Source organism: Cricetulus griseus, chromosome 7 (assembly GCF_003668045.3).
Source record: "Cricetulus griseus strain 17A/GY chromosome 7, alternate assembly CriGri-PICRH-1.0, whole genome shotgun sequence".
Classification (NCBI taxonomy): Eukaryota; Metazoa; Chordata; class Mammalia; order Rodentia; family Cricetidae; genus Cricetulus; species Cricetulus griseus.
Genome location: NC_048600.1, coordinates 14,132,209 through 14,159,746, shown reverse-complemented (window position 1 = coordinate 14,159,746; position 27,538 = coordinate 14,132,209). Strand labels below are relative to the sequence as shown.

The window sequence follows — 27,538 nt, the reverse complement described above, 5'->3', positions numbered from 1 at the left end:
TGGGTAAATTTGGGCAAATGGCATAATCTCGCTGAGCTCTGGTTTTCTTATGATTGTGTCAAAGTCTAGAAATCATCAGTATCTAATCTTAACATCACAGTCTTAAGAAAGGCACTTGAAGCCAGTGGTGGCGCAAGCCTTTAATCCCAGCACTTGGGAGGCAGAGGCAGGCAGATCTCTGAGTCCAAGGCCAGCCTGGTCTACAGACAGAGTTCCAGGACAGCCAGGACTGTTACACAGAGAAACCCTGCCTTGAAAAACAACAACAACAACAAAAACACAGGCAAGGTTTGTCGCAGGCTTGGCCCACTCTCACCTGGACACTTGCACTGAGAGTACATGCAGGGCTTTTAGCTGTATAGTGTTTTGCCAGCTTCGGGCCATAAAGAGAACCAAAAAGGGGCCTCGGAGCTTTGAGCTACCAGAGAAATCATTTCTGTGCAAGCAGTCACTGGATCAACTTACACCTCAGGCTTGGCAGCCAGCCTCAGGTTTACCAGGATCCCATCCATTTCAGAGTTCAAGCTCTTATTCTTTGATCCCTCCTGATAGATGTAAAAGCCCTTCCCAGACTTGCGACCTGAGAGAAGAAAGAGACTGTGTTAGTCATTGCCCTTCACCCCAGCTGAGAACTCCTGTCTTCTGGACACTGTGAGCTTCTAGCATTCTGCTGCACTGCTAAGTGCCTGCGTCCAGCCAGCTGAGCCATTCAGTCCAACTGACAGAGAAGAGAGGAAGCACCTGGTGCATGGAAATCTGAATACGAACAAGAAAATCCACCCCTATCCCACCCCCAGACCTCAGTGTCCAGCTAGAGGCCTAGGCCCTAAAGGTGATTTTACTGCAGTCTTAATTGTATGTTCTGAATAGAAAGGTTGAACTCCCATGGGTGGCCAGACCACAGGGTTAAACCTGGATACAGAACTTGCTCCTATAGTGCCAGACCTTGGCAGGAGGAATATGGTGATCTATCTGGCATACATGGCAGAGCCCCATAAACCTAGACTATGCCTTTCCCCCTAATCTGCATGCTCAGCCTAAGAGATTCTCTATGTCCAGGGCTCTGTGTTTAGGAAACTCTCTCCTCCACACACTCTGCTCTCAGGCAGCTGCTCACAACTCTGTAAGTAACAGAGTTTACGCATGTCACCTGTGCTACTCACCCAAGAAGCCCTTGGAGACCATCTGCTTCAGCAGTTCCACGTTGCCACCTCCGAACCGCTCCCCAAAGGCTTTGCCTAGGTCTTCTGCTACATGCTGTGCTACATCCACACCGACTTCATCCGCCAGGGTGGCAGCGCCCACAGGAAAGCCGAAGCCTGTGGTCAAGGCGTCCAGCTTCTTAGGGTCAACCCCTTCCTGAGCAGGAAGTAAAGCAGGGGCTCAGAGCACAGCCATCCCCCACCCCCACCAGCACCAGGGTTGCCTGTCCTGAACAGGAAGTAAAGCAGGGGCTCAGAGCACAGCCATCCCCCACCCCCACCAGCACCAGGGTTGCCTGTAATTACCCACAGACATAGCCTGTGTGAAACCCACTTCTTTCCTTGGACATCACCTGGCCAGGTCCAGAACCAGCCCTTCACCCAGGAAAGCGTAAGCACAAACCCAGAAGCTTTCCCACGCCCTTTAAGAAAGCTTAGAGACAACCAGATCACTCAGTTCTTGCTTGTGATTCCAAATCTTAGGACTAAGGCAATGCCATAGCTACCAAGACTGGGAATGCTGGCATTCTGAGGCTAGGGAAGTGCCATAGAATGATCTGGATGGCCATGGAGGTAGAGAGAGAGAGAGAGAAAGAGAGAGAGAGAGAGAGAGAGAGAGAGAGAGAGAGAGAGAGAGTGTGTGTGTGTGTGTGTGTGTGTGTGTGTCTGTCTGTCTGTGAACATGCACACATGTGTGTGTGTGCATAGCAAAGCAGATACAGTGGTAGTCAGGCCAAGCAGGTTCTGGTCTGAAAGTCTCACCCCAGGGATATAAAAGCCGTGTGTCTGAGATTCTGGAAGGCCTTTGGCTCCTGCAATGCTCAGGAAGCTAACAGAGCAGAATTAACATTCTGCTTATTGGGCAGTCTCAGCCCCAAGGGAGGCACAAAAGGGCCTCCAGGGAAAATCAGTGGTATATTCTAGGGGAGCCTGTCCCTCATCTGGACATCTTCAGCTTGGAGAACAGAGTGAAAGATCTGACAAGGTCTCAAGCATTCCACAGAACAATACACACCTGGAGGATTCGTATGACTTCAGACATCATGGGAGCAAGACACCTGGTGGTGTAGAAGCCAGGTCCATCCTGCCGAGAGGAAGAAAGCTAATGGCCGGCCAGCCCTGCTTTGGTTGAACTACCCATGTCCACACCCAGTTTCTCTTTCCCACACTTCATTTCATGGTTTCAGCTGACTTAAAACTCTCAGAACGCTCATTGTTACCCTGGAAAGGAAGCCATCCTGAACAGTGTGGGTTTCATGTAACCTTTGATGTCTGGACTCACTGGAGAGGACCTTCCAGAGCCTAGACACTACCATACCTACCCCATCTCAGCTACTATCATCTCAGAGACAACCCAGTGGTCATTGTAGAAGCTGGTATCTCCCCTCCCCCCCCAAAAAATTAGGTCACACACAATTCTGCAGGCTTAGGAAATCTGCACCTGCCCCTGTGCCTTACCTTCACCACAATGATGACTTTGCCCTGCTTGAGACCCACTGCTACGGCAGAGGCTGTGGTGTCCTTGGAGGTTTTGTCAGTCGTGATGATTTCCAGAAGCTGCATCTTGTCCACAGGAGAAAAGTAGTGCATGCCAATCACCTGGTGAGGGGCCACAGCCAAGATTACAGTGCTGCCGGGAGAACCCAACTGAGCCATGTTCCCTAGGGAGACACTGGAGAGGAAGGTCTGTGGCCAGGAGCACTGTGATCTAGTCCAAAGGCTTGGGTCTGTGGCCTCGTCATCACTTCCTCTCCCTGATCCTTCTCCTGCCATCCCAAACCTGCCTCTTTCAGGCCCACCAGACCCCCTTGCCTCTGCTGTGTGCTAGCACAGCACAGGGTTGTTCACTCCCACTGCCTGAGAAGGAAGAAATAGGCTTATGTGGTTTACAGACACCGACTTAGGATTAGCAACTCCATCTGTTTTCTATTTCCAGTCTCTCTCTGGCTGGTCAGTTGAAGCCACTGGTACCCTCCTGCCTGAGAAGTGAGGTCTTTTACTTCTCTATGAATGACTGCATTCTTCCTTAATTAATCTGCTGGAGCAAAGATAATTTTCTAGGCAGCATCCCAAACACTCAGTGAAAGTACATCTAAATCAGTACCTTCACGTCCTGGGAGGGAGGTGCAGGGTGAGGCTGTAGGTCTCCGAGCCCTGAGCCTCCATTCCTGCACCATAGCTGAACTTCACACTGCTTCTTGGTTTAGGGCCCATCCTTTAATACCTAATTCTATGTTAAATAAGTTTAATAGTTTAAAATTGAAAAATAGCTGCCATGGGTGACACATACACCAGCCACCAAATGTATTTAGCTGTAACCCACCAATTCCTACATGTGTAGATCATGAAATTCAGTTTTTGGTGCTCACTCTTTTGGGAACCGCCCTCATCCACCTCACAATCTATACTGGTCCTTTCCCTGGTTGTATTCTGAAACGTCACCCAGTAAATCTGAAGTGGTCAGACAGCTGAGGGCTTTCTGTCCAGGTTACCTTCTCCGGTCTTTTGCTGACTGAAGCAATCTGATTGATTGGGAGAGCAGATGTGTTGCTGGCAAAGATGCAGTGCTCTGGAGTCATCTGTGGGAGGGAAAAGCACTTAAGAACCTGTCGTGCAGGCCTAGAGATGACAGAGTCCACAGCATAGCTGAGTGACACTAGGGCCCAGCTCTCTCTCTCTCTCTCTCTCTCTCTCTCTCTCTCTCTCTCTCTCTCTCTCTCTCTCTCTCTCTCTCTCTCTCTCTCTCACTCATCCATACTTGCTCACACAGATGTAAGACATTCTGAGTCACCTAAAAGCTTTTGTGTTGACCTCATTCTCTTCTTAGCTGATCTGCCCTCTAGTGATGGCCTGTCCTGCCCCAGAGACTACATCTCAGCTCATGATGCCTTAGATAATGCCAAAAGGATGACCTGAAATATGTTTCATTAAAGGCAGGGCATGGGTGTTGACTCCGCTTGTTATCGGGATGTGCTCTCAAGTCTGGAAGATTATAACATTCCTTAGCCCTGCTCACCTTTAATAAGCCAGCAAGTGTATAGTACTTCACTCTAATAGGTCACTGAAGAGCAGTGTCCACTGTAGTTATGCTTGCAGCACACAAATACTATTGACTGTTAGCTATTGTTTATCAGGTTGTCTCTGCATTGTCCCTAACACAGAATGTTCGACATTCTGTCTATGATCTCAACTTATTCAAGTTTTCTGATATTTGGATGAAAAATATGGAAGGCATTTCGGTTAAATTGGCACAAATGAAAGAAAGAAAGAAGGAAAGAAAGAAAGGCCTGACAGTAGTGGAGCACACCTTTAATCCCAGCACTTGGGAGACAGAAGCAGGTGGGTGTCTGAGTTCGAGGCCAGCCTGGTGTACAGAGTTCCAGGACAGCCAGGGCTACACAGAGAAACCTTGTCTGGGGGGGGGGGAGATGCACAAATCTGGCATAGACAGAATGCAAACACTAGATGAGAATCAAGGTTGAAGATACATATGACAGAGGTAAAGGGGAATCATCACGGTAATAAACAAACACCCCAAGAACTGTATAGGAATTAGATGAATAAAGCCTGGCTTGTGATAAAGAACCTATGATTTTTTTCTTTTTTTTTTGGTTGGGTATAGAGTGCTCATCTAATATGCATAAAGCCCTGGGCTGGGTTACAAGCACCACATAAATTGGACACAGTTTTGTATGTTCATGATCCTAGCACTTGGGAAGTAGAGGCGGAGGCATCTGAAATTCAAGGCCATCCTTGGCTACACAGTGAATTCAGGGCTAGCCTGGGGGAAAAAATATATATATATATTGATATATATTGAGAGAGAGAGAGAGAGAAAATCATTATCTCTAAAGACAGCTGGCAACAATCTCCTCACACCTTGCCGTGAATGCTTTTCTTTCCATAGGGGGAGCCTATTTCCCATTCTCTGAATCAGGGCTGGCTGTGATTTGGTTCTTAGCAGCAGAAGCACGGCTGCTGGTCTCAGTTCTGCAGCTACCACTTTGGCTCTTGGAGGCACTTGCAGTGGAAAAGTTCTAGCCATGGGAAGAGGGAGGCCATGGGGTAGCCACTAGACTCCCAACCAGGTTTCCAGATGACTGAGTGACACCTGCTGACTGCACTTCCTGCTGCTGACTGAACTTCTGCCTGCTGACTCCACTTCCATGAGTGACATAAGCCCTGAAACCAATGGAGTTTAGGCAGCTGTCTCTACAGAACCTGCCCACACTACAGAATTGTGAAAACAGGAGTTGTTCTTTGACAATGTATATACTAATGATGGAGAAGCATCTAGAGACTGTCTCGATAAGAGTGCAGGAACCAATTCAGTCCTATGGCAGATAAGAAACGACTACTTGAAACTGAACCCCCAGAAGACTCAGCTTTGAAATTTTCTTAAAAACCAGCAAAAGGCCAGGTGAGAGGACAGGCATGATGCTGTGCTAGAGGTCTTCCACCTCAAGTTTTGGCCTTTCTGTCTTTTTAAAGACTTCTTTATGTAAGTGAGTGCTGTCTGCATGTACACCTGCACACCAGAAGAGGGCACTGAATCCTATTACAGATGACTGTGAGCCACCAGCATTGCCAACTCAGTACCATTCACTTCCTAGTCTAGTCTGGCTGTGGTCTCTCTCATGCTTTACAGCCATTTTTACTCTCCTAGACTTTTCTTTCTACTACCCACATCAAATACACATTTTGTTCATGTCATCCCATCTTAAGAATGGGCTATTAGGCCCACTCCCCTTGCCACCTGTGGGCCTCAGGTCTTAGGAGTGGGCAAGCTGTCCCTGTCCCTGTCCCTTGCTAGCTGCAGCACTCGGGAGAATGGCTCCTGCAGCTCACCTGAGCAACACAGTAGAACTGCCCATGACAGTGTAGATGCAGAAGAGCTGACCCTGAGGGCACAAAAGCAGGAGAACAGGCCCTGCTCCTTGCTCATTGCTCCAAGGGAAGAACTAAGCCCAGGCAATGCTGGAGAGCTCACCCTGGTGGTGAAGACAGGGGAGAGCTGGTGGGCTGACCAACCCTGCAACTACCCAGGCCCAGAACCAGGGTTATGGGTTGGCTACCCCAACAAACACCCCATCTATGATCTGCTGGAGCACAGAAGGGGCCAGTCCTGCAGACCCAAAGCTGCAGGATCTCCACGACACAGAGCAACAATAGGATATCCAAGAGGAGTCCCAGTGAGGGTCCAGCATCAATACTGTAGCAGAAACCAGAAATCTCAAACCAGACTAATGACTCTTTTGCAATGAACACTTGCAAGTAAGGATAAATGGTCAAAGGAGTTTACTGTGTGACTTACTGTGTCACATGGTAACTTCCATGATGAGATTTTTCATTTTTTTTCCTTTTGTTTTCTTTTTTCTCTTAAATTTTATTTTATGTTGGGAGGGAGGTTGCAAGGTCAGAAGGCAGATATGAAGGGATGGGGAAATGAATGGGGTCAAGATACATGACACGAAAGATAAAAAGAATAAAATAAAAAGTTAAAAAAGTTTGGGCTAGCTGGGCGTTGGTGGTGCACTCCTTTAATCCCAGCACTCGGGAGACAGAAGCAGGCGGATCTCTGTGAGTTTGAAGCCAGCCTGGTCTACATGAGCTAGTTTCAGGATAGGCTCCAAAGCACAGAGAAACCCTGTCTTGAAAAAACAAAAAATAAAAAAAATAAAAATTAAAAAAAAGATTGGGCTAATTAGGACAGAGGGGAACTGTCTGGAGAAGGCTTCCTTAGTTCTCTTTTGCTACCTAGACCTGAAGACATCTGATTACGGTTCACAGCCAAAAATAAATACACAGTTTAAAAAATCCCAAGGAATCTGGCTGTACTCCATGAGGCTATTTGAATGACCCCCTCCTGGCTCCCTGCCTAGGGCTAACAAGCCCTGTGCTTAGGAGAACAGGTACCTAATTTTTTCCCTTAGGATTTAGACTTGAGCTTTCTGATTGATACACACCGTCAGACAGACTTAGGTTTGGGGCCAGCAGATCACTCAGCGGGTAGTTACCTCTCACCTCCACACATGCTCTATGGCATGTGTCTCCCTCCCCTTAAGACCACCCATCTCAGTGTTCTCCCGGAGTCAAGGACAACAAGCTGTCACTTACACCTTCTACTTCCTTTAACACTTTGTGCTTAACAGTGAGGTCCTCAAAAACAGCTTCAATCACCATGTCAGCCTTCTCAAAACCCTTGTAATCGAGCTGCCCAATCAAGTTGCTGAAAATGGAATCCCTTTCGAATGATGTTAGTGCTTTCTTCTTCACTTTGTCATTCAACCTAGGAAAAACACATTCTTAGCATGGAAGAATAGGAGACCAGAAGCCACACAGTTGCTATGTGGCCCCGTAACTGTGAGGTTACATCACTACTCCTGTTCTGAGGGGGTCGAGTTGCTCAGAGGTACTGGGGGTAGTGGCTAGTGAGGAAGGCTATTAGCATTTGAAGACAACCTAGACCCCAGGCACACAGTCTTCCTACCAAAAATATCTTTACACAGCCAACGAACAAGCTACACAATACACTTAGGAAACACAATGCCCTCACTCAGCAAGGTCCCAAACAGGATGGTCTAAGGCAGCCAGCTCATCCACCGTGTCTGTGCAGAACACTGGCCTGAGACCAACATCAGTTTGGCTCAGTTGATGCCATTTCCTCTCAGCAAATGAGAAGGGACTGGGTGGGGTGGGAGGACAGTCACCCTTCATTTTTATTTTAAAACATTTGTTTAATCTTTATTTGTACTTTATGTATATGGGTGTTTTGCCTGCACATATGCAGGCCTCAGGCATCACAGGCTGACCAGGCAAGGGCTCTGCTGTGTCACTCTGGTCAGGAAAGAGTACTGAAGAGCCCTGATGTTGGCCCTGCCTTCACCTACTGGAGTCAGCATACATTCACTCATAACCAACCCCCATGCCCACTTAGAAGAGCCGTGCAGGTTCCATAATCCACTCCACTGGAGCAACTACATGCAAACCTCGGCCAAATGAGACACCCGAGAATGACTAGTTTCATGCCAACCATGCCTGCCCCCAGAAATAGTTCAACCCCTGGCAGAAACAGCGAACTTACCCTTTGAACACTTGTTGCTGTCCCCGGCTCAGCCCAGTCAGTGTGGTGTCTTTAAGTAGAGTTTTTAGTCCCTTATCCACAGAGACCTGGGCAATGCCAGCTCCCATCAGCCCTGCACCAAGGATGGCTAGATGCCTGGAAGGATACGATCAATAGATTCTGGTGAACATCTCAGATTTTAGTACCTGGGAAACACTAGCCATGGGGCTGCCATCCAATAAACCAGCCACATCGGGCACAAGTATAAGAGTTTTTGATAATTTTTATCTAAAGTAAAGTTTTGACTTTTAAAGACAAATATAAAACTCAGTGTAAAAAATTGGTCTTTCTGTGAAGGTGGAACTATTATTTTAAGGTGTGTTACATTTGTTTATGTTGTGTTATGTTTGTTTCAATGATGCAAAGATGTGTTGTATTCTTTTATGCTGCATTTGTTTAACTCTGTGAAGCTGTGTTACTGTGCCTGCCTAAAACACCTGATGGTCTAATAAAGAGCCGTACAGCCAGTAGCAAGGCAGGAGACAGAGTAAAAGAGGAAGAGAAATCTGGGAAGAGGATCGAATGATGAGGAGGAGGATGTTAGGGGCCAGCCACTGAGCCACCCAAGGAATAAGAGTGAAAGTAAGATATATGGAAATAGAGAAAGGTAAAAAGCTCAGAGGCAAAAAGTAGATAGGATAATTTAGTTAAGAAAAGCTGGCAAGGAATAAGTCACACTAAGGCCAGGCATTCCTAAATAATAAGCCTCCATAAATGGTGGCCCCCCTAAAGAGCTAAGAGCTAAAGAGGAAAACACAACCAACAACACTCTACCAACTTTCACCTGTGCCCAAAGCTCATGGGAACCAAGTCTAATCTTGCAGAGGTCTGTCTGAAGACTAATCTGTTTGGTAACTTCTTAGTGACATTAAGTTTCTGTCACTCTCATTCTCCTTTCTCCCAAAGTCTGTGGCCCTAGCCAGAGTACTTCAGTCTCCTTACTAGTAGCTTTTAGGCTTTGGTTTTTTTTTTTTTGAGACAGCATAGGCTGGCCTTGAACTCACCATGCAGAGAATGACCTTGAACTTTTGATCCTCTTGCCTCACCTCCTGAGTGCAGGGCTAACAGTTGCACATTACATCTGGTTTATGTGGTACTGGGAACTGAACTCAGGACTCCTGAATGCCCCACAAGTATTTACCAACTGAGTTGAGTTCCAGCTCTAGCAATGTACCTTTGGTCTGGGAAGTGAGACCTAAACCAGACTACTAGGGAATCATACAAGATAAGAAAGCTCTAAAGGGGCTGGAGAGATGGCTCAGTGTTTAAGAGCACTGGCTGCTCTTCCAGAGGACCCAGGTTCAATTCCCAGCACCTACATGGGCAGCTCACAACTGTCTGCAACTACATTGCCAGGGATCCAATCCTCATACAGACATACATGAAGGCAAAAAACCAATGCATATAAAATTAAAAAAAGAAAAGAAAGCACTGTAAAGCTGCTAGAAGGGCCTAGAGAACTCAGGGCATTTGAAAACAAGAAGGATCTCCTGTGTGCTAAGCAGAGAGGTTGAGGGTAAATCTAATTCTGTGGATGCTCAGACCCCTACACACTTGGTACAAAGCAAATTCACAGGCTTTCTGGGCAGGGCAGCTTACTGAACATTCTTCTGTGGTGCTCCAAATTTATTTTTTTTGCATAGGACCTGGCCATTATAAAGTCCCATCAGGGCCTTCGATTCTTTGGTCAGTGCAAGCTCTCCAAATTTCTGAAAGGCAAAGGGAACAAGAAAAGGTGGAACTTCAGGGTCTAGTGACGGGGACTTCTTCGGTTCATTCCCCTCTGCAGGCAACACCCCATGTCTCAGTTCGCAGATGTTTCAATGAGGCCAGGTCCAGCTCTGGCTATGTATATATATAATTTCAAGATATATATATTTCAAGACAGGGTATCCCTGTGTAGCCCTGGCTGTCTGCAACTCACTCTGTAGACCAGGCTGGCCTTGAACTCATAGAGATCTGCTTGCCTCTGCCTCACAAGTGCTGGGATTAAAGGTGTGTGCCACACACCCAGCTCTGAAGGAGGTTTTGATGTAACTAAGCTCTCAGATTCTTTACAGCAGGAGTGGTAGCCTTTGTCAATGGTCTAGACCAGTGATTCTTAACCTTCCTAATGCTGCGACCCTTTAATACAGTTCCTCATGTAGTGCTGATCCCAACCTTAAAATCAGTTTCATTGCTACTTCATAACTGTAATTTTGTTACTATTACAAGTTGTAATGTAAATATCTGATATGCACAACTCACAGGTTGAGAACCGTTGGTCTAGAGTCTCAGGCTCAAATGGATCTTCACCATTGCCTGCAATACCCCACCATAGTGGAAGCCTGAGAAGAGGTCCAGATGGTAAGGCCACACTGCCTCAAGGCAGAACTTGAGCGGGGGACTCCTACCCACTGCAGTTCTTTCCATTGCAGCAGACAGTTTAACACTATTCCCACTGCTATTTTAACTAAGGATGAGTCCCAGTTCAGTGGTTCCCAGCATAACAGTTGGAGTCAGGGTCTGATATGGTAGGGTTTGCACCCTGATCTTGCCATTTCCTACTGTCAAAGCTTTCTTCACTCTTCAAATGGGAAAATGGAAGCCTAGTTCCGAGTACTGCCTACAATGAGAATACTAGCAAAATGACAAGACTCTCAATGCTAGCTATTATCAACACTGCTAGCACACACTGGTAGAATTACAGGGTTACAAATAGCCAAGAAAGAAATTCTCTAATAACATTGCTTACATACCCTAACAACATGAAATAATGGTTCACAGAATTAACGCTATACTTAATCCTGATACAGTGTGTTCTATTTGGTAAACCAGTGGATTTCAAATTATGGGTAAACATTCATCAGGTCATGAATTCAATAGGCTTGATAAGGGGTTTTATAGAAAAAGTGTATGTGTGTGTATATATATAGTCAAGTGCAGCTGCTCCTTGGAATCCATGCAAACACTGGTTCCAGGACCTTAGAAGAGCCATAATCCACAAGTCCTCGAGTTCTTTGGATAAAATGATACAGTCTGTGCACATCTTTTGTATTTCAAGTTGACTCTAGATTACCCACAATACCTAATACAAGGTAAATATTATATATACTTAGCTGCTAACAACAAAAGTCTACACATTCAGTACAATGTAATTTAAAATTTTTATTTGTAGGGCTGGAGAGATGGCTCAGAGTTTAAGAGCACTGGCTGCTCTTCCAGAGGTCCTGAGTTCAATTCCCAGCAACCACATGGTGCCTCACAACCATCTATAATGAGATCTGGGTGCCATCTTCTGGCCTGCAGGGATACATGTAGGCAGACCACTGTATACATGATAAATAAATAGAACTTAAAAAAAAAAAGATACTGTTCTTATAAAAACAATTTTTATATGTATATAATACACTGATCATATCTATCCCATTGCCCTTTCTTTTCCATTTCCACACTCTCTTGATCCCAACCATTCTCCTTCCTAAATACTTTTGTTCAGTGGTTGGATGCAGGACTATAGACATGAGAGGGCCAACTATACGCAGTGAGGGCAGTTACTCAATTCTGGGCATATGCTTCTATTTTTCTGTGTGTGTATACCTGGTCATGGTGTTTAAAATATGAGGAATGCATGAACAATCCATGAGAAGTGGTCTTCTGGAGCTTTCCTTCAATGAGTGATTAAAACCTAAATTACCCATCACTCCCTTAAACCTAGCATACCACCGACTTTTGTGAAAAGTGAAAGGTGTGAGGCTACTTGATGTGTGCTTCTTTGTCTGTTTCTGAGTGCAAGGCACTGTTTCTTTTCTTTTTTACACACTTACTTATTTTTTATTTTATGTGCATGGATGTTCTGCCATGGGTGTCGGGTCCCCTGAAATTGGAGTTACAGACAGCTGTGAGCTGCCATGTAGGTGCTGGGACCTCTTGAAGAGCTCTTAACCCCTGAGCCATTTCTCCAGTCCCCACTTTTTCTTTTCTAATTCATCAAAAATGTTGCATCTCTAAGCCTCAGTAAGCGATACATATGTAAATCAGTGTTTGCTTTTTCCTTCTTCTTTATGGTACTTGGATTGGACCTAGGGCCTTGCCCATGCTAAAGGCAACCCCTCTACACTGACCTATATCAATGGCCCCCAATGTATGCTTTCTGTCACAACAAGATCAACCCAGGTACACTCAAGTGATAGATTCTTCGCTGCTACGCCCTCAGAAGTGAGCATTTCCAAGCACCCATGGGCACCATCCATTCTCACACCAACTCAACCACAGAGACTAATTGGAAGAATGGCCACTGTGAGAAACATAGTACTAGCTTTCACATACAGTATGTTTTCACATATAGTATAGTTTATGTATGTACACTGTCAGCTTTAAACAGACCTTTGGATCTTTCATTTTCTACAATTAAACCGGAGATAATTTTACCTGTGATTCAGCGAGATAACCGGCATCATTTCCTTGCTCGAGTCCAGCCTTCACAACCTGAAAACCACAAATGAGATTGTTCAGTGTTGGAACAGAATGGCTAAATGTAAAACAATGCTGAATAAAATAGCCAGTGTGATCAGGCTTCAAAGAGCAGGTCACACATTCAGCTTTGCCCGGATCTGAATGCCTGGCTGCTCTAGACTGACCAACTGTCTCTGAGAACTGTAAGCTATTCCTAAGTTTCTAAGGACAGCGCTCTGTTTGCTTCTCTGTGCTTTCTTGGTGTGTGTATGATATTATTAGTCACATTAACAGGGAACTCTTTACATATGGGGTAAACACTATCTCATGTAATAAAGAAATGACCTCCTTGGGCACCCCTTTAATCCCAGCACTTGGGAGGCAGAGGCAGAGGCAGAGGCAGAGGCAGAGGCAGAGGCAGAGGCAGAGGCAGAGGCAGAGGCAGAGGCAGAGGCAGATGGATCTCTGTGAGTTTGAGGTCTACAAAGCAAGTTCTAGGACAGCCAGGGCTACACAGAGAAACTTCGTCTTGTAAAACAACAACAACAACAACAAAAAAGAAATGACCCTAAACCCAACCAACACAATTTATACATATGACCTGAAACAAAACAAACCCCAAATTCATTAAACCTGGATGTCCTGTCATATCTAAACTCATCATCCCTCTCTTTGGCAAGCTTCTTACGCCATTCTATTTTTCCTTAATTGTATTTCAGAGTCTTACTCAAACGTAAAAAGACAGCAGGTGGGGCTGGAGAGATGGCATAGAGGTTAAGAGCATGAACTACTCTTCCAGAGATCCAAGTTCAATTCCCAGCAACTACACAGTGGCTCACAACCATCTGTAATGAGATCTGGTGCCCTCTTCTGGTGTGCAGACATACATGGAGGCAGAATGTTGTATACATAATAAATAAATGAATCTTTAAAAAAAAAAAAAAAAAGACAGCAGGCTCTATTCTAACTCCTAATCCTCTTTGACCCACTACCATGAAAATGACTAAAAGCACAGGGCAAGGTAAAACTGATTAATTCACTGTTGCTGACCTTGTCAAATCTAACTTCTGCCTGAGACTGACATTTAACTGTTTACTTTTAAAAGTGGGTCTCACTAAATGCTCCCTGAACAGCATGATGCCGTCCATCCTGCCTGACCTGACTCTCCCTTCTCAGATCAGATCCTACGAGCCTCTATCTCATCTCACTGACTGTCCCTTCCTCTCTGCACTCATTACCAGGCCTTAACTGCCTGCTGGTTCATATCTGGTATGGCTAGCTGCCTTACCACACGTATTTAATTTCTCCAGCCCAGACATTAAGATGAAAGCAGATGTGTGTGTCATATTTCACATTCCTTTTCTACAATGCTGGGAACTGAATCTAGAGACTTCTACAAGCCGGACAAAGCTTCTGCCAGAGCAACATCCTTAGCCCATGTTTCATATTTCAGTAGTCTCCTGTCTTCTACTTGAAATATACTATGCAATGGATCCATCCACCAGTTTTTTTGGTTGTTTTGTTTGAGACACAGTCTCTCTATGTAGCTCTGGTTGTCCTGTGTTTCCTATGTAGACCAGGCTGGCCTTGAACTCAGACATCTGCTTGCCTCTCAGAGTCCTAGGATTACATGTATAAACTACACCTGGCTTGTGTGTGTGTGTGTGTTTTTAAAGATAGGGTCTCTATGTAGCTCTGCATTCTTTATGCCAGAAGAGGGCATCAGATCCCACCATGGACAGTTGTGAGCCACCATGTAGTTGCTGGGACTCAGGACCTCTGGGAGAGCAGCCAGTGGTCTTACCACTGAGACATCCCTCTAACCCCAGGAATGTCTTTTTTAAAAAATTATCATTAGCTGAACATAGTGGTGCACACCTTTAATCCCAGCACTTGGGAGTCAGAGGCAGGTGGATCTCTGTGAGTTTGAGGCCAGCCTGAACAACCAGGCCTACACAGAAAAACCCTGTTTCAAAAAACAAAACAAAATGAAACAAGCAAACACACAGACAATAAGTCCTGGCATACATTGTTCAGAATCACAACAAAGAGCACTGCTCCATGTAAGAGGAAGGAATATGGAAAGGGGGGTGGGCACACAGGGCAGACTCACATCAATTATTTTCAGAGGTGCAGGATAAAGGCCTTTGGTCTGCTTTTTCACTTTTTCTTCCACTGTTTTGTAAATCTGTTGTCTGACAAATGGAATAGTCATGGCATATGACGTCAGCTCTGTAAGGTAAAATGTGGTTAGATATTCACTGACAAACCAGGGCTTCCTTGTCCATTTGTTCTGCACACTCCAGTCTAGCCATGTGAAGAACACAATGTAATTGCCAACCTCTACACTGCGCTGTCTTAACGTGCTTCAGTTATCTGACCTGGTCTGGGGACTTGCAGCTTTATTACACTATTATAATCTATTTTTATATTAAGATTTAAAGGTTTCCAAAATAACAAGCCTTTAAACAATGGCTTTAGCAGTTAGTATAAGGTTAAGGATTTGACCATGAGGCAGAGTTGTGCTCTTTGAGGCTGACTTCATACAGCACAGCACAGAGTCTCTCACAGCCTAGGGCAGGTTCATTCTGAATCCAGGTAAAGCTCAGGCAGGAAGAAGCCCTGCTGTGTGCTGCTAACAGACACTTACTGTCTATCAGGCCTTTGCTTGGCTTGGTAGAGACCTTCCGATCAGCCAGGCCTTTGGCAAAAGTAATTGCAACTTCTTCCAGGTATTCAATTGTCCTTTCCTCTGGAGGTTTTACTCCTGGTCCTATGCAAACAAAATAACAACAAAATGATTTCAAGGACTGGAATGTAAGTCAAGCTTGAACCAGCCCTAGGCAGAGGAAGCCCCTTTCATACTAGAGGGTAAGCTCTGTGGGAACCCTGGAAACAATTGTGAACAAAGGTGCAACAATGGGCTCTGAGTGTAAGAAAGGCCCCAAACATTGTCAATCTATCTTCTACTTCTGCAGATTGAGTGGGTCTTGTGTGGCCTAGATTCCTACTGCAAAACTACAAAAAAAAAAAAAAAAAAAAAAAACCCAAAACCAAAAAAAAAACCCTGAGTAAACTGTAAAATTATTTGTAAAGGTGCAGCAGAAACCTGAGACCTAGAGTTCTAGACAGGGAACAGCCTATCTTAGGCCATGGTTGGTCACTCTGTTCTCTGGTGTGTCATAATCTTTGGGGTGTAGACTGACCACTGGACTTGGCTCCAGCCAAAGGATACTACTAGGAGGAAAGTTAAGACTTTAGACCTTTGGGGTCACAAAGAACAGATCAGAAGAAAGGAACAAAGTCAGTATTTCTGATGGAACAGCAGTGAGCAGCTCAAAGGGCTGGTCCAGAAAGGTGGTGGGGTCTCTGGTCCACAAAATACCTGTCTACAGAAGGAGGCTTGCAATAATATGTAACTATGCTGGCCAGTTTTATGTCAACTGAGCATAAGCAAAAGTCACTGGAAAAGCCAGACGGTGGTGGCGCACGCCTTTAATCCCAGCACTCGGGAGGCAGAGGCAGGAGGATCTCTGTGAGTTCGAGGCCAGCCTGGTCTCCAGAGTGAGTGCCAGGATAGGCTCCAAAGCTACACAGAGAAACCCTGTCTCAAAAAACCAAAAAAAGTCATTGGAGAAGAGGGAACCTCAAGAAAATGCTTCCATAAGATGGGGCTGTAAGAAAAGCCTGTAGGACATTTTCTTAATTAGTGACTGATGGGGGAGGGCCCAGCCCATTATGGGTGAAGCCATCCATGGGCTTGTGGTCCTGGGATCTCTAAGAATGGAGTCTGAGCAAGCCATAGGGAGCAAGTCAGTAAGCAGCACCCCTCCATGGCCTCTGCAACAGTACTGGCCTCCCAGATCCTGCCCTGTATGTGTTCCTGTCCTCACTGCTGCTGTTTTTGTTTGTTTGTGTTTGTTTTTGTTTTATCTAGACAGGGTTTCTCTGTGGCTTTAGAGGCTGTCCTGGAACTAACTCTTGTAGACCAGGCAGGTCTTGAACTCACAGGGATCCATCTGCCCCTGCCTCCCGAGTGCTGGGATTAAAGGCGTGTACCACCACCGCCCCCTCATTGCTTCTGATGATGAACTGTTATATGGAAATATCAGAGAAATAAACCCTTTCCTCACCAAGTTTTTTTTTGGTCATAGTATTTCATCACAGTAATAGTGACCCTAACTAAGACAGCCACTGACTTCCCATTTATGACATCTGTCAATTTATGAACCTGCTGGAAGCAGGAATTAGATTATGTGCGTAGTTCAATGGTATATGATTAACATGTATGAGACTTGGCTCCATCCTTAGCACCCCAAAAGCAAACAAACAAGAAATGGCGAAGCTGAGAAATCAAAGAACAGAAATTATAGGACTAAGAAAACTGACACCATCCAGGCTCTCCACTGAAAGTCTGCATGAAAAAGGAGTCCGCACTCCTGAAGTACTCAGGGAACAAAATCTCAAGAGCAAGTGCTTACTACAAATGTAGAACTACTCCTCTAGTAAGACGGCTGTCCTGTCTGAACCCGAGTGAGAAGGGGGAACCAGAACTAAACCTTTAACTTCAAAATGGCCAAAACTCAGAGAATGCAGAGAGTCAGCAGCATCACGATCTGTCAGGGCAGCCAAGGCCACCAGACTCCGTACTCAGAATGCTGCTGAGCATGTGACACGCAGCAGGTCTACCCTGAGGGCTCCTCAGCTTTGGCTAGCACTGTTCAGCACATCCACCAAAAGAACTATCTAAGGCCAGGAAAGACCACTACAGAATGCCACCACAGAACAGCTGGTGGCCCACACCTGTTAGGAATGAAGGTCATCCTATTAGGCAAAGAACAATGACCAGCTGAGGTACTCCCTGAGGGTAAGGATATTCCCTGAGGGAATATGTCATGGGAAATACTGCCTTCCTTATACCACACTAGGAGTGTGGCCAATACACCACAGTCCTTGAGGAAGGCACAGACAAGGACACAGGTCTCCTGTGCTGGCTATGTTCTCACACACATTCTATTCCTAGTCCATGTACTTTCTGTCCTAGGTCTCTTTACCTCAGGGCATTAGCTGTACTAAGAAAAAAAGAAAAGAATCTTAAAGACACTTTCCCCTACTTCCAAACCATCTGCCAGGCTCCATAAAGGCTGCTCAAGGCTTCCTCAGAAGTCAGGGGACCCCTCACAACCTCCTGTAACTCTGGCTTCATGGGAGCCAATGCCCTCTTCTGGCCTCCAAAGGCACCTGCACACACATGATGGGCATACTCATACATAGATACACACACACACACACACACACACACACACACACACACACACACACAAATAAATAAAACCTTAAAAAATAAGAACAAGGGGCTGGAGAGTTGGCTCAGTGGTTAAGAGCACTTGTTTTGGTTTTTTTTTTTTTTTAACAGAGGAACCAGGTTCAATTCCCAACACTCACATGGCAGTTCACAACTGTCTATAACTCCAGATGCATGAGATCCAATGCTCTCTTCTGACCCCTGTGGGCACCAGTCATACATGTACACAGAAATACATACAAGCAAAACACTCATAAAATAAATCTAAGAAAACAAAAAAATAAACAACAAAGAAAACCAAAACAAACCCTAAAACCATCTTAGCCAGGACAAAAAAGAAAACAAAAGAAAACAAAAGACAGCAACCCTCCAACTCATATATGACTTTATGGTTAAGTATATTAGGTACTTAAGTAAGAAGAAATACAAATTCTACACAAAAATTTCTAGAAAACAAGAGAAAGGAAAACTCTACAACTCATTTTATGAGGCCAGCACTGCCTTAATACTAACACCATACAAATATAAGAAAACATAATTATCCATGAGACCATTAATTCTCTTTGCCAGGCATAAAAATCACTTACAAATTTTTGGTCATCAAGCCAGCAGTTTGTAAAAAGGATAATGTATTATATCTAAGTGGAGTTTATTCCACGGGCAAAGGCTAGCTCAATAGGAAAAAAAAAAAAAATCCAGTATGATTGACATTACAAAAAGACTAAAAAAGAAAACAAACAAATCACACAAATACCTTAATAAAAACCAAGAAGGCATTTAACAAAATTATACTTGCTCTTATCAAACTGTGAGAAAAAGGGCACATCTTCAACTTGATAATGGGCATTCAGGACAAACTGACAGCTATGCTTGAACTGGCACTCAGGATAAACCAACAGCTATGCTTCCACTAGGTACTCAGTTTAATGAGCATATTAAACTCACAAGACCTAAGGTCCATGCCCCTAAATCAATTAATTTTTATAAATAAGTATTTAATTACAGGCAAAGCATATTGGCTTAAAACTATGAAATACCTAGGAATAAATGCTAATGTTCACCAAGTAACATAAACCAGTGCTGAAAAATTAAGAACATCAATCTGGGGAGATGACTCTGATGGTGTGCTATTTATAGACCTATGCAACAGCAACAATGCTTTTCAAAAGCATTATACTAAATGAAAGGAGGGACAAAAAGCTGCATATTAGAACTGTTTTAACTATGGTGGCATTTACATAACTACGTATGTTAAAGCAAAGCGTTTATTGAAAACTGAAAAATTCCATAAGTAACTTTAAAGTAAGTAAAATACTACCTTGAATTTGGATATACAAACCTTTCTGTCATCGCTTACATTTTATTTGAGTATGTGTGTGTTGGGGACAGATGCATGCCACAATGAGTGTGAAGAGGCCATAAGATAGCTAGTAGGAATCAGCTCTTTTCTTCCACTACGTGGATCCTAGAGATCAAACTCAGGTCTTTGGGCTTGGTGGCAGGTGCCTTTACCCACTGAGCCATCTCAATAGCTCCTGCTTGTTTTTCTGAGGTAGGGTCTCACTAGGTAGTTCTGGCTTAGAACTTTCTATGTTACGTGGCCCAAGGTGGCTCAAACTCATGGTTCATTTGTCTCAATCTTCTAAATGCTGGATTAAAGGCACTCAGTGTGAACCACCACACTGAGTCTTAAGTAATAACTTAATGCTGATATTTAAGAAATAACAGGAGGTGACAAATGTACATTTCAGAGGTTTCTACAGCCAACAGAAATTGCATGAAAGTAGCACATAAGTAGATACCGTATGTTAACATTTTGAGGTTGTCTGTTTCCTGTATTATTAAAACACAGGGAGGGGATGTAGCTCAGTAGTAGAGTACTGGCCCAGCGTGCAGAAGACCCTGGTTTGATCACACACATTCCAAACAAAAATAAAAACAACAAATGAAACAAAGAACCTCCCAACAGGGACTGAAGGAGGCTTATACATGGACAGTTCTACAGGTAATTTATAACTAAACACTAATAACAGAACTGATTCCTATATTCTTGGTATCTAAATAATCAGTAAAATAAATAGAAACCAGGGTGGAGGTGAAAATGATTTAGTGTTAGCTCTTAGAAAATGTCACTCCTCAAAGACTGTTACTTGGTTCTTAAGAGTTTTAAATTTCATCCTAATATTCAAGAGAGCAGATCCTTCAGGAAACAAGCAAATCTATAGGACCCAATTCTGAGTCATGCTAGCACTTACCCAGGGGTTCCACCAACTGGTCAACCAATCCCATTTTCTTGGCTCTGTCTGCACGAATGTTTCTACCAGTCAGCATCATATCAAATGCAGCCGGCACACCCACCTAACATTCAAGCCAGAGCACAGAGGGAAATGAGGGTGGACGTTAGTTTACAAGTCAGCAAACTGTAGAAGATGAGTGGGGCTGGTGAGGAGCTCTGAGGGTAAAGGTGCTTGCTGTCAAGGCTGACACCCAAATGTCATTCTTGGGATTCTCATGGCAAGAGAGAACTGACTACTGAAAGGTGACCTGACCTCCACATGTGCATCATGCCACATGTGTGCATGAACACCCAATATAAACAAATAAACATGACAATGTTTTCTAAAAAAAAAAAAAAAAAAAGGAGAAAAGTCAAACCTGTTTTATGTTCTTTTATCAGTAAATTAAATTTTATATACTGAAGAAAAAAAATGGCCGGGCGTTGGTGGCGCACGCCTTTAATCCCAGCACTCGGGAGGCAGAGGCAGGCGGATCTCTGTGAGTTTGAGACCAGCCTGGTCTACAAGAGCTAGTTTCAGGAAGCCACAGAGACACCCTATCTCGAAAAACCACAAAAAAAAAAAAAATGCCTTTATGCTATCTTTTAAATTCAATAACATAATGAGTTGATGAAGTGGAGAATTCATTTTACATGAACTAAAACTGTAGACTGTGCCATTGTCAATTTGTTTTCTATCATTTGTATAGTATTTAAAACTCTAGAGCTGAGGATGTAGCTCAGAGATGGAGTGCTTGCTTGACATGCATAAGACCATAGGTTCAATTCTTAGCATCTTTCCCCCGCCCCCAAATAGTGCAGACTCTGAGCTCGGAAAACCTGATATTTTTACAAGGAAGTTTGAGTTTAACAATGCAGCTCAACTGATACAGAATTCTAGAAAACTGACTTCTAGCCAGGTATATAGTTTGTTCTATAATCTCAGATCTTGGAATGCTGACACAGGAGAATGGTGTAGATTCAAAGCCTGTCTTAGCTGCAGAGAAGACCCTGACTCAGAATAAAACAATAAAAACCCCAAAACCAAACCAACCAAAAACAGCTAAGTGTGGAGGTACACATCCTTAATCCCAGCACTCAGGAGGTAGAGGCAAGAGGATCTCTGTGAGATCTAGGCCAACCTGATCTACATAGGAGTTCCAGGACAGTCAGGACTACACAGAGAGACCCTGGCTTAAAAACAAACAAACAAAAACCAACAATACCAACAAAACACAATCAAAACAAGAATGAAAGAACTCTTGGCAGCATAAGTAAATAAAATTCAACCAATTTTTATGTCAAGACATTTTCTAGACCATTCTTAAAGAGAAATGTGTATTATTAATTTTGGTATATGTTATTCCAGCACTCAGGAGGGTGAGGCAGGGGGGTAGCCAAGAGTTTGAGGCCAGTCTAGGCTGCAGGATGAAACTTATAAAGCCAAAATCAAACAAACCAAATGAAACAAAACCTTCCTTTCCCCACTCACACTTATATGAACTTCTTGGCACAGTTGCTCTACTGAGCCCTCTTTATTGAGGAATCTATAGTGCTAGACACTGGGAGGCTTTCTGCCCTATGGTTTGATATGAAATTTCTCTGCAGCTTCCAGGGTTGACTCTCCTCCTTTCCTTAGAAATTCAAAATCTTGCTGCATTGTTTTGAGTCCTTTTAACACATGGTCTAAATCAGAGAATGGTGGGAAAGCTCTATTTCAAACTTATCATGAATTATGACCCATGGCTTTGAAAAACTATTAAAGAGATACCGGGAGAAGAGGAACAAATTAATGTCCTGGAAAAGCAAGGCTTATCATCTTTACGTTTTATCAATAAGTCTGTAGAACTGAAAAAATAGAGATCAGGGAAAAAAAATCTCTCAATGATCCTCTATACTCCTAACTTACTTGGTTTCTGAATCCTACAGAGAATGTCTATATTATGTACTTTGTACAAGATGGAGTAATCTAAAGGGGTGTTTATGTACAGCTCAAGGTCATGGTGTTGGGGGATTGTTAAACTCACCATTTTGGGCAGTCTCTGAGTACCTCCAGCTCCTGGTAAGAGTCCCAGCAACACTTCAGGGACACCTAATACTGTTTTTCTGTCTTTTGTTGCTATTCTGTATTGGCATGCTATGGCAAGCTTCAAAGAAACCAAAGAAAAATTAGAATGTTAGAAAATATAACTAACATTTTAGCACCTAGGCTGACAGGTCTAAAGATTATTATTCATAAAGCAGGAATGTACAACAAAATAAACCATGATTCATTAGGCTGACATTTGGTACTCTACCACTTACCTTTTCTACCAATTTTCATAATTTATTAACCCTTTTCCAGGTTAAAAATCTTCTGAAGAGTTCGAGGCCACCCTGTTCTATAGAATGAGATCCTGTCTCAAAAAACAAAACCAAAAAGAATCTCTTTTCTTCAATTTTATCATCTTTACTATTCAGAAGAAACTCTCTCCCACAAGACTTAAACATATGTTATACTTTGAAGGTCTTCACCTGACTTAAGGACATGAACATGGCCAGGTGGTGGTGGCGCACGCCTTTTGTCCCAGCACTGGGAAGGCAGAGGCAGGCGATCTCTGTGAGTTCAAGGCCAGCCTGGTCTATGGAGTGAGTTCCAGGACAACCAAAGCTAGACTGAGAGACCCTGTCTCAAAAAACTAAAGAGAAACTTAAAAAAAAAAAAAAAAAAAAAAAAAAAGAACAGGAACACAGGTCACACTTCAGAATCTTTGTCCTGTGAACCTGAACCAGGTATTCAGACATGAGAAAGACTTCATAGGTGCAGTTCAAATCCCAGCTGTAAATGGAAACAGCACTTCTTGGTTCTTTTGTTCCACGCACTTGGGGCTTGTCATGAATTAAGAATTAAACCCCTTTAGATGTTTGACAGCTAAAATAAAGCTGATTCTACTTGGGACACTTTTCTGCAGGAGAAACACTAGCCTAAAGATGAGCGGGACAGTGTCTGTACAGCTCTGGAATACACCATACCTCAAGTCCTCCTCCCAAGCAGGATCCACTGATGGCGGCTACCACGGGCTTTGGGGACTTTTCAAGTTTCTCAAATATTCTCTGTCCTTCCTGTGATATTCGTGTTGCTTCTTGGGGGGTTGTACAAGAGGCTAGCATGCTGTAGTAGCCACAAAAAAGAACAACACAAAAGGAGAGATGAAACTGTACCCTATTTTGTATAATACTTCACTCTCTATATACTTGTCTCAGCATATATCAATATTTGGCAATGAGTCTTCAAACATAAATTGGAACATGTTGCAAAATTTATTTTGCTTCCATAACAAATCATTGACCACAAAGCTCTAACAAGAACATCACCTGGTAAATATTTTCACTGTCAGATCAGACAGTTCTAAGGTTATGTTCTGTATCTAGCTAATCTCTTTAAGCTAGTCTGTAGTCTTTGCCTACCTGTTATCCCACTGACTTGCAGCTTGTTTCAAAGGCTTCATTATCTCTACCTAGACAGGCCTGACTTTTCTTCCACCCAGATCTTTATGAATAGACAGTAAGATTTCTTTAGTATATAAACCTAGACAAGAGTATGTGGCTGGAACATATGTTGTCATGTCCCCCACCTCCCAGCATGTGCCTGCATGTGTGCGTGCATGTCTGCACATTTGCTCACCTGTGCAGGCACATGTGGAGGCCAGCATCAGATGGCTTCTTCACTTGTTATTTTTTGGGACAAGGTGATTCATCAAACTCACTATCCCCAGCTTTTATGTGGATCCTGGGATTCCTGTCCTAGCAGCAGGTATTTTACCCACTGAGCCATCTCCCCAGCCCTTGAATTTTTCTTTTGTTTTTTCGAGAGAGGGTTTCTCTGTGGCTTTGGAGGCTGTCCTGGAACTAGCTCTTGTAGACCACACTGGTCTTGAACTCACAGAGATCTGCCTGCCTCTGCCTCCCGAGTGCTGGGATTAAAGGCATGCACCGCCACCACCCGCCAGCCCTTGAATGTTTGATTTTACTAAATACTGACAAACCGTGCTCCAAAGCAGCTATACCAACTGGGATTTCCACCAGATTCTTACAGTTTGCTGGTCAATTAATGGAAACTGGGCTTAGCTAATTAAGAAAAGGCTGTATTTAGTCACCTACAACTGAAGCAACAAGTCCCTTTATTTCATCAGCTTTATCCCACCCCAGAAAATAACCTCAAAAGACAAGTTTTCAGAGAATTTACTTCTATCTTCTTTTAAAGAAGGTATTATTTAAAATATGTAATTAGGCTGTGGTGGTGCACGCCTTTACTCTCAGAATTCGGGAGGCAGGGGCAGGCGGATCTCTCTGAGTTCAAGGCCAGTCTGGTCTGCAGAGCAAAAGCCAGAACAGGCTCCAAAGTTACACTAAGAAACCCTGTCTTGAAAAACCAAAATACAAACAAACAAACAAAAATATGTAATTAATCAAGAAAAACTTACTTGATATCAGCACCTGCAACAAAGCAGCCGGGTTTTGATGAGATAAGGACTGCACTTCTGATTTGGTCATTGGCCCAGATTTCATTCATAACTTCTATAAACTCTGATTGTACTTCTTTATTCAATGTATTTACCTATAAGAGAAACAGCTACATCTAAGGGTTTAAACTAGAAGTCTCACATAAACATGGCCACTGTCAAATATGTTTATGTAGCAGACATATACTTTAAGAAAAGGGACGGGCATTGGTGGCACACGCCTTTAATTCCAGCACTCAGGAGGCGGAGGCAGACGCAGGTGGATTTCTGTGAGTTCAAGGCCATCTGGTCTACAGATCAAGTTCCAGGACAGGCTCCAAAGCTACAGAGAAAAACTCTGTCTTGAAAAAGAAAAAGAAAAAGAAAAACAAAAACAAAAAAAAAAAAGAAAGGGAAGAAAACAAAACCAAAACACAGATAGATCAAAACTCTCTGAAAGTCAACAGTGTTAGGTACCTTTGAATTGGGCGAGTTAATCCGAACAACCGCCACATCCCCTTTGACTCCATAATTAATATGGGTTCTGGCTAAAAAAGAGAAGACAAATTTGTTTCTAAACATGCTTATTATAAAATAGGTCTACAAAGTGATGTTAAGATCATATACATACAAGCACCACTATCTGTATTGAGCAGGTTGTATTTTAGGGTGCACGCACACGCTCGCGCACACACACACACACACATTCCCCCATTCACTTTGCTCCCTCCAACCTCTCCCATATACTTCCCTTGCTCTCTCAAATTCATGGCCTCTTTGTCTTTGTTGTTATATTTATATGCACATATGTATTTAGGGATATACATACACACACACACACACACACACACACACACACACACATATATTTAGAGATATTACACATACATACATATTGGGATATATATGTATGTACATATATGCACACACATATTCAGGGATACACATGCAAATACACATACTTAGTGATATGCATATATATATACAATAATAATGACAAGGAGGCCATGAAATTTGAGAGAGAGCAAGAGGGGTTCTGGGAAAAGTTGGAGGGAGGAAACTGAATGGAGGATAGGATGTTACATATTATAACTTCAAAATAAAAGTATAAAAAGCAATGTTAAGTATATAAGCAAGACTGTCAACTTACTCAGCAAAGCAGAAGATACTGTAAAGCTTCGGCAAATACAGCCTGCAAGGAAACAGTGTTTCAAAAACATCATTTTGTGAAACAGAATTTCTGTAATATCTGTCAGATCAGCAGAACTAGAATTTATACCAATAAAACCCAAGTCAAAATAATGTATTCTCGGCCATTATGTGGTTACTCCATTACCCCCTCTTTTTTTTTTTTTTTTTTTTCGAGACAGGGTTTCTCTGTGGCTTTGGAAATAGCTCTTGTAGACTAGGCTGGTCTCAAACTCACAGAGATCCACCTGCCATTGCCTTCGGATTGCTGGGATTAAAGGCGTATGCTACCAACGCCCAGCTACCTTTCTCATTTTAATTATGTCAAATGATTATCTAGATAGATAGTAAGGTAGGGAGAGGATCCCCTCCCCCAGAAAAAAAAAAAAGAGGACATATCACTGAATGTTTTATGTTACATGACAAAGGCTAAGACTGAAAATGGAATAAAGATTGATCTTAATATGGGAAAAGTATCATGGATTATCTAATTATTAAATCACAAAGAAAATCAGAGACACGTGACCATGACCTGGCTCCACATTGCTAAAGGAAGGAGATAGCACAAGCAGAGACCACAGGTTGTCTCCAGAAACTAGAAAAGGCAAGGCAATGGCTTTTCCTCAGGACTTTCAGAAAGAACAGAGCGAGCCCTGTTAACACCTGTCAACCCATTTTGGTAGTTCCCTTGTTAGCTCCCCACGAGGGATTAAGCCCAGGCCTATGTATGCTAGGCAAACACTTTACCACAGAACTATGTATCCTTGGCCTAGGACCCACTAAGGACCTCTGACCACTATAACTGGGCACTGGGGAGGCAAAGGCAGATGGGTTGCTGTGATTTCTAGGCCAGCTAGTGAAAGCATGCCTCAAAAATAAAATAAAATAAACAAAACAACTGCACTTCAACACATAAATAAAAATAAACCTTAAAAACCAAGAAATAAAAAAGGCCACTAGATGTGGTAGTGCATACACTGAATCCCAACATTCAGGAGGCAGAGGCAGGAGGATCTCTGAATTTGATGCCAGCCTGGTCCACATAGCAAGTTCCAGGCCAGCCAGGGCTACATACTGAGACCTTGTCTTAAACAAAACATTAAATCAAGGTGCAACCACTGGCTGCTACAAAGGAAACATTCCATGTCACACTTTGCTGGTTTAAGCATTCCTAACTGAAAAATCTCTATACTGCATTCCACCACTAATATTCCCAATCTTTGGTAACAAAATCCAGATGCGGTCCACTGTTGCTTATTAGTTGATTCTCATCATCCAACTTGTTTAGGTTCTCAGCGTAACCACAAAGAGATCAAATCATGTGACCCCAGCCATTGTGGTTCTAATCACCATTTTTCTCACTGGATGTCTTTGGCAAGCAGCCCAACCCTACAAGGAATGCTGGGATCACAGGTGCTTGTCACCACTCATGGCAGAGTCAATCTTAAAAAAACAAATATTTGTGCTTTAAAGGTTGTTGATGAAAGCTGGTGTGGTAGCACACCTCAGGGGGCAGAGGTAGGTGGATCA

The 27,538-nt window shown here is 43.4% G+C and overlaps 1 protein-coding gene across 1 annotated transcript in view; it reads right to left on the bottom strand.

Moving 5' to 3' along the window:
- Nucleotides 1-27,538, bottom strand: part of Hadha (hydroxyacyl-CoA dehydrogenase trifunctional multienzyme complex subunit alpha) — a 31,588-nt gene that overhangs the window by 1,135 nt on the left and 2,915 nt on the right. The window contains exons 2-18 of the mRNA XM_027424529.2: nt 25,971-26,012; nt 25,298-25,368; nt 24,803-24,936; nt 23,352-23,490; nt 22,367-22,486; nt 20,320-20,422; nt 15,410-15,532; nt 14,873-14,991; nt 12,736-12,792; nt 9,925-10,034; nt 8,287-8,421; nt 7,320-7,491; nt 3,695-3,781; nt 2,661-2,801; nt 2,218-2,286; nt 1,164-1,359; nt 466-580 (exon numbers count right to left, since the gene is read on the bottom strand). Coding sequence (XP_027280330.1) covers nt 466-580; nt 1,164-1,359; nt 2,218-2,286; nt 2,661-2,801; nt 3,695-3,781; nt 7,320-7,491; nt 8,287-8,421; nt 9,925-10,034; nt 12,736-12,792; nt 14,873-14,991; nt 15,410-15,532; nt 20,320-20,422; nt 22,367-22,486; nt 23,352-23,490; nt 24,803-24,936; nt 25,298-25,368; nt 25,971-26,012 — 1,933 coding nt within the window. The remainder of the gene's footprint in view (nt 1-465; nt 581-1,163; nt 1,360-2,217; nt 2,287-2,660; nt 2,802-3,694; nt 3,782-7,319; nt 7,492-8,286; nt 8,422-9,924; nt 10,035-12,735; nt 12,793-14,872; nt 14,992-15,409; nt 15,533-20,319; nt 20,423-22,366; nt 22,487-23,351; nt 23,491-24,802; nt 24,937-25,297; nt 25,369-25,970; nt 26,013-27,538) is intronic.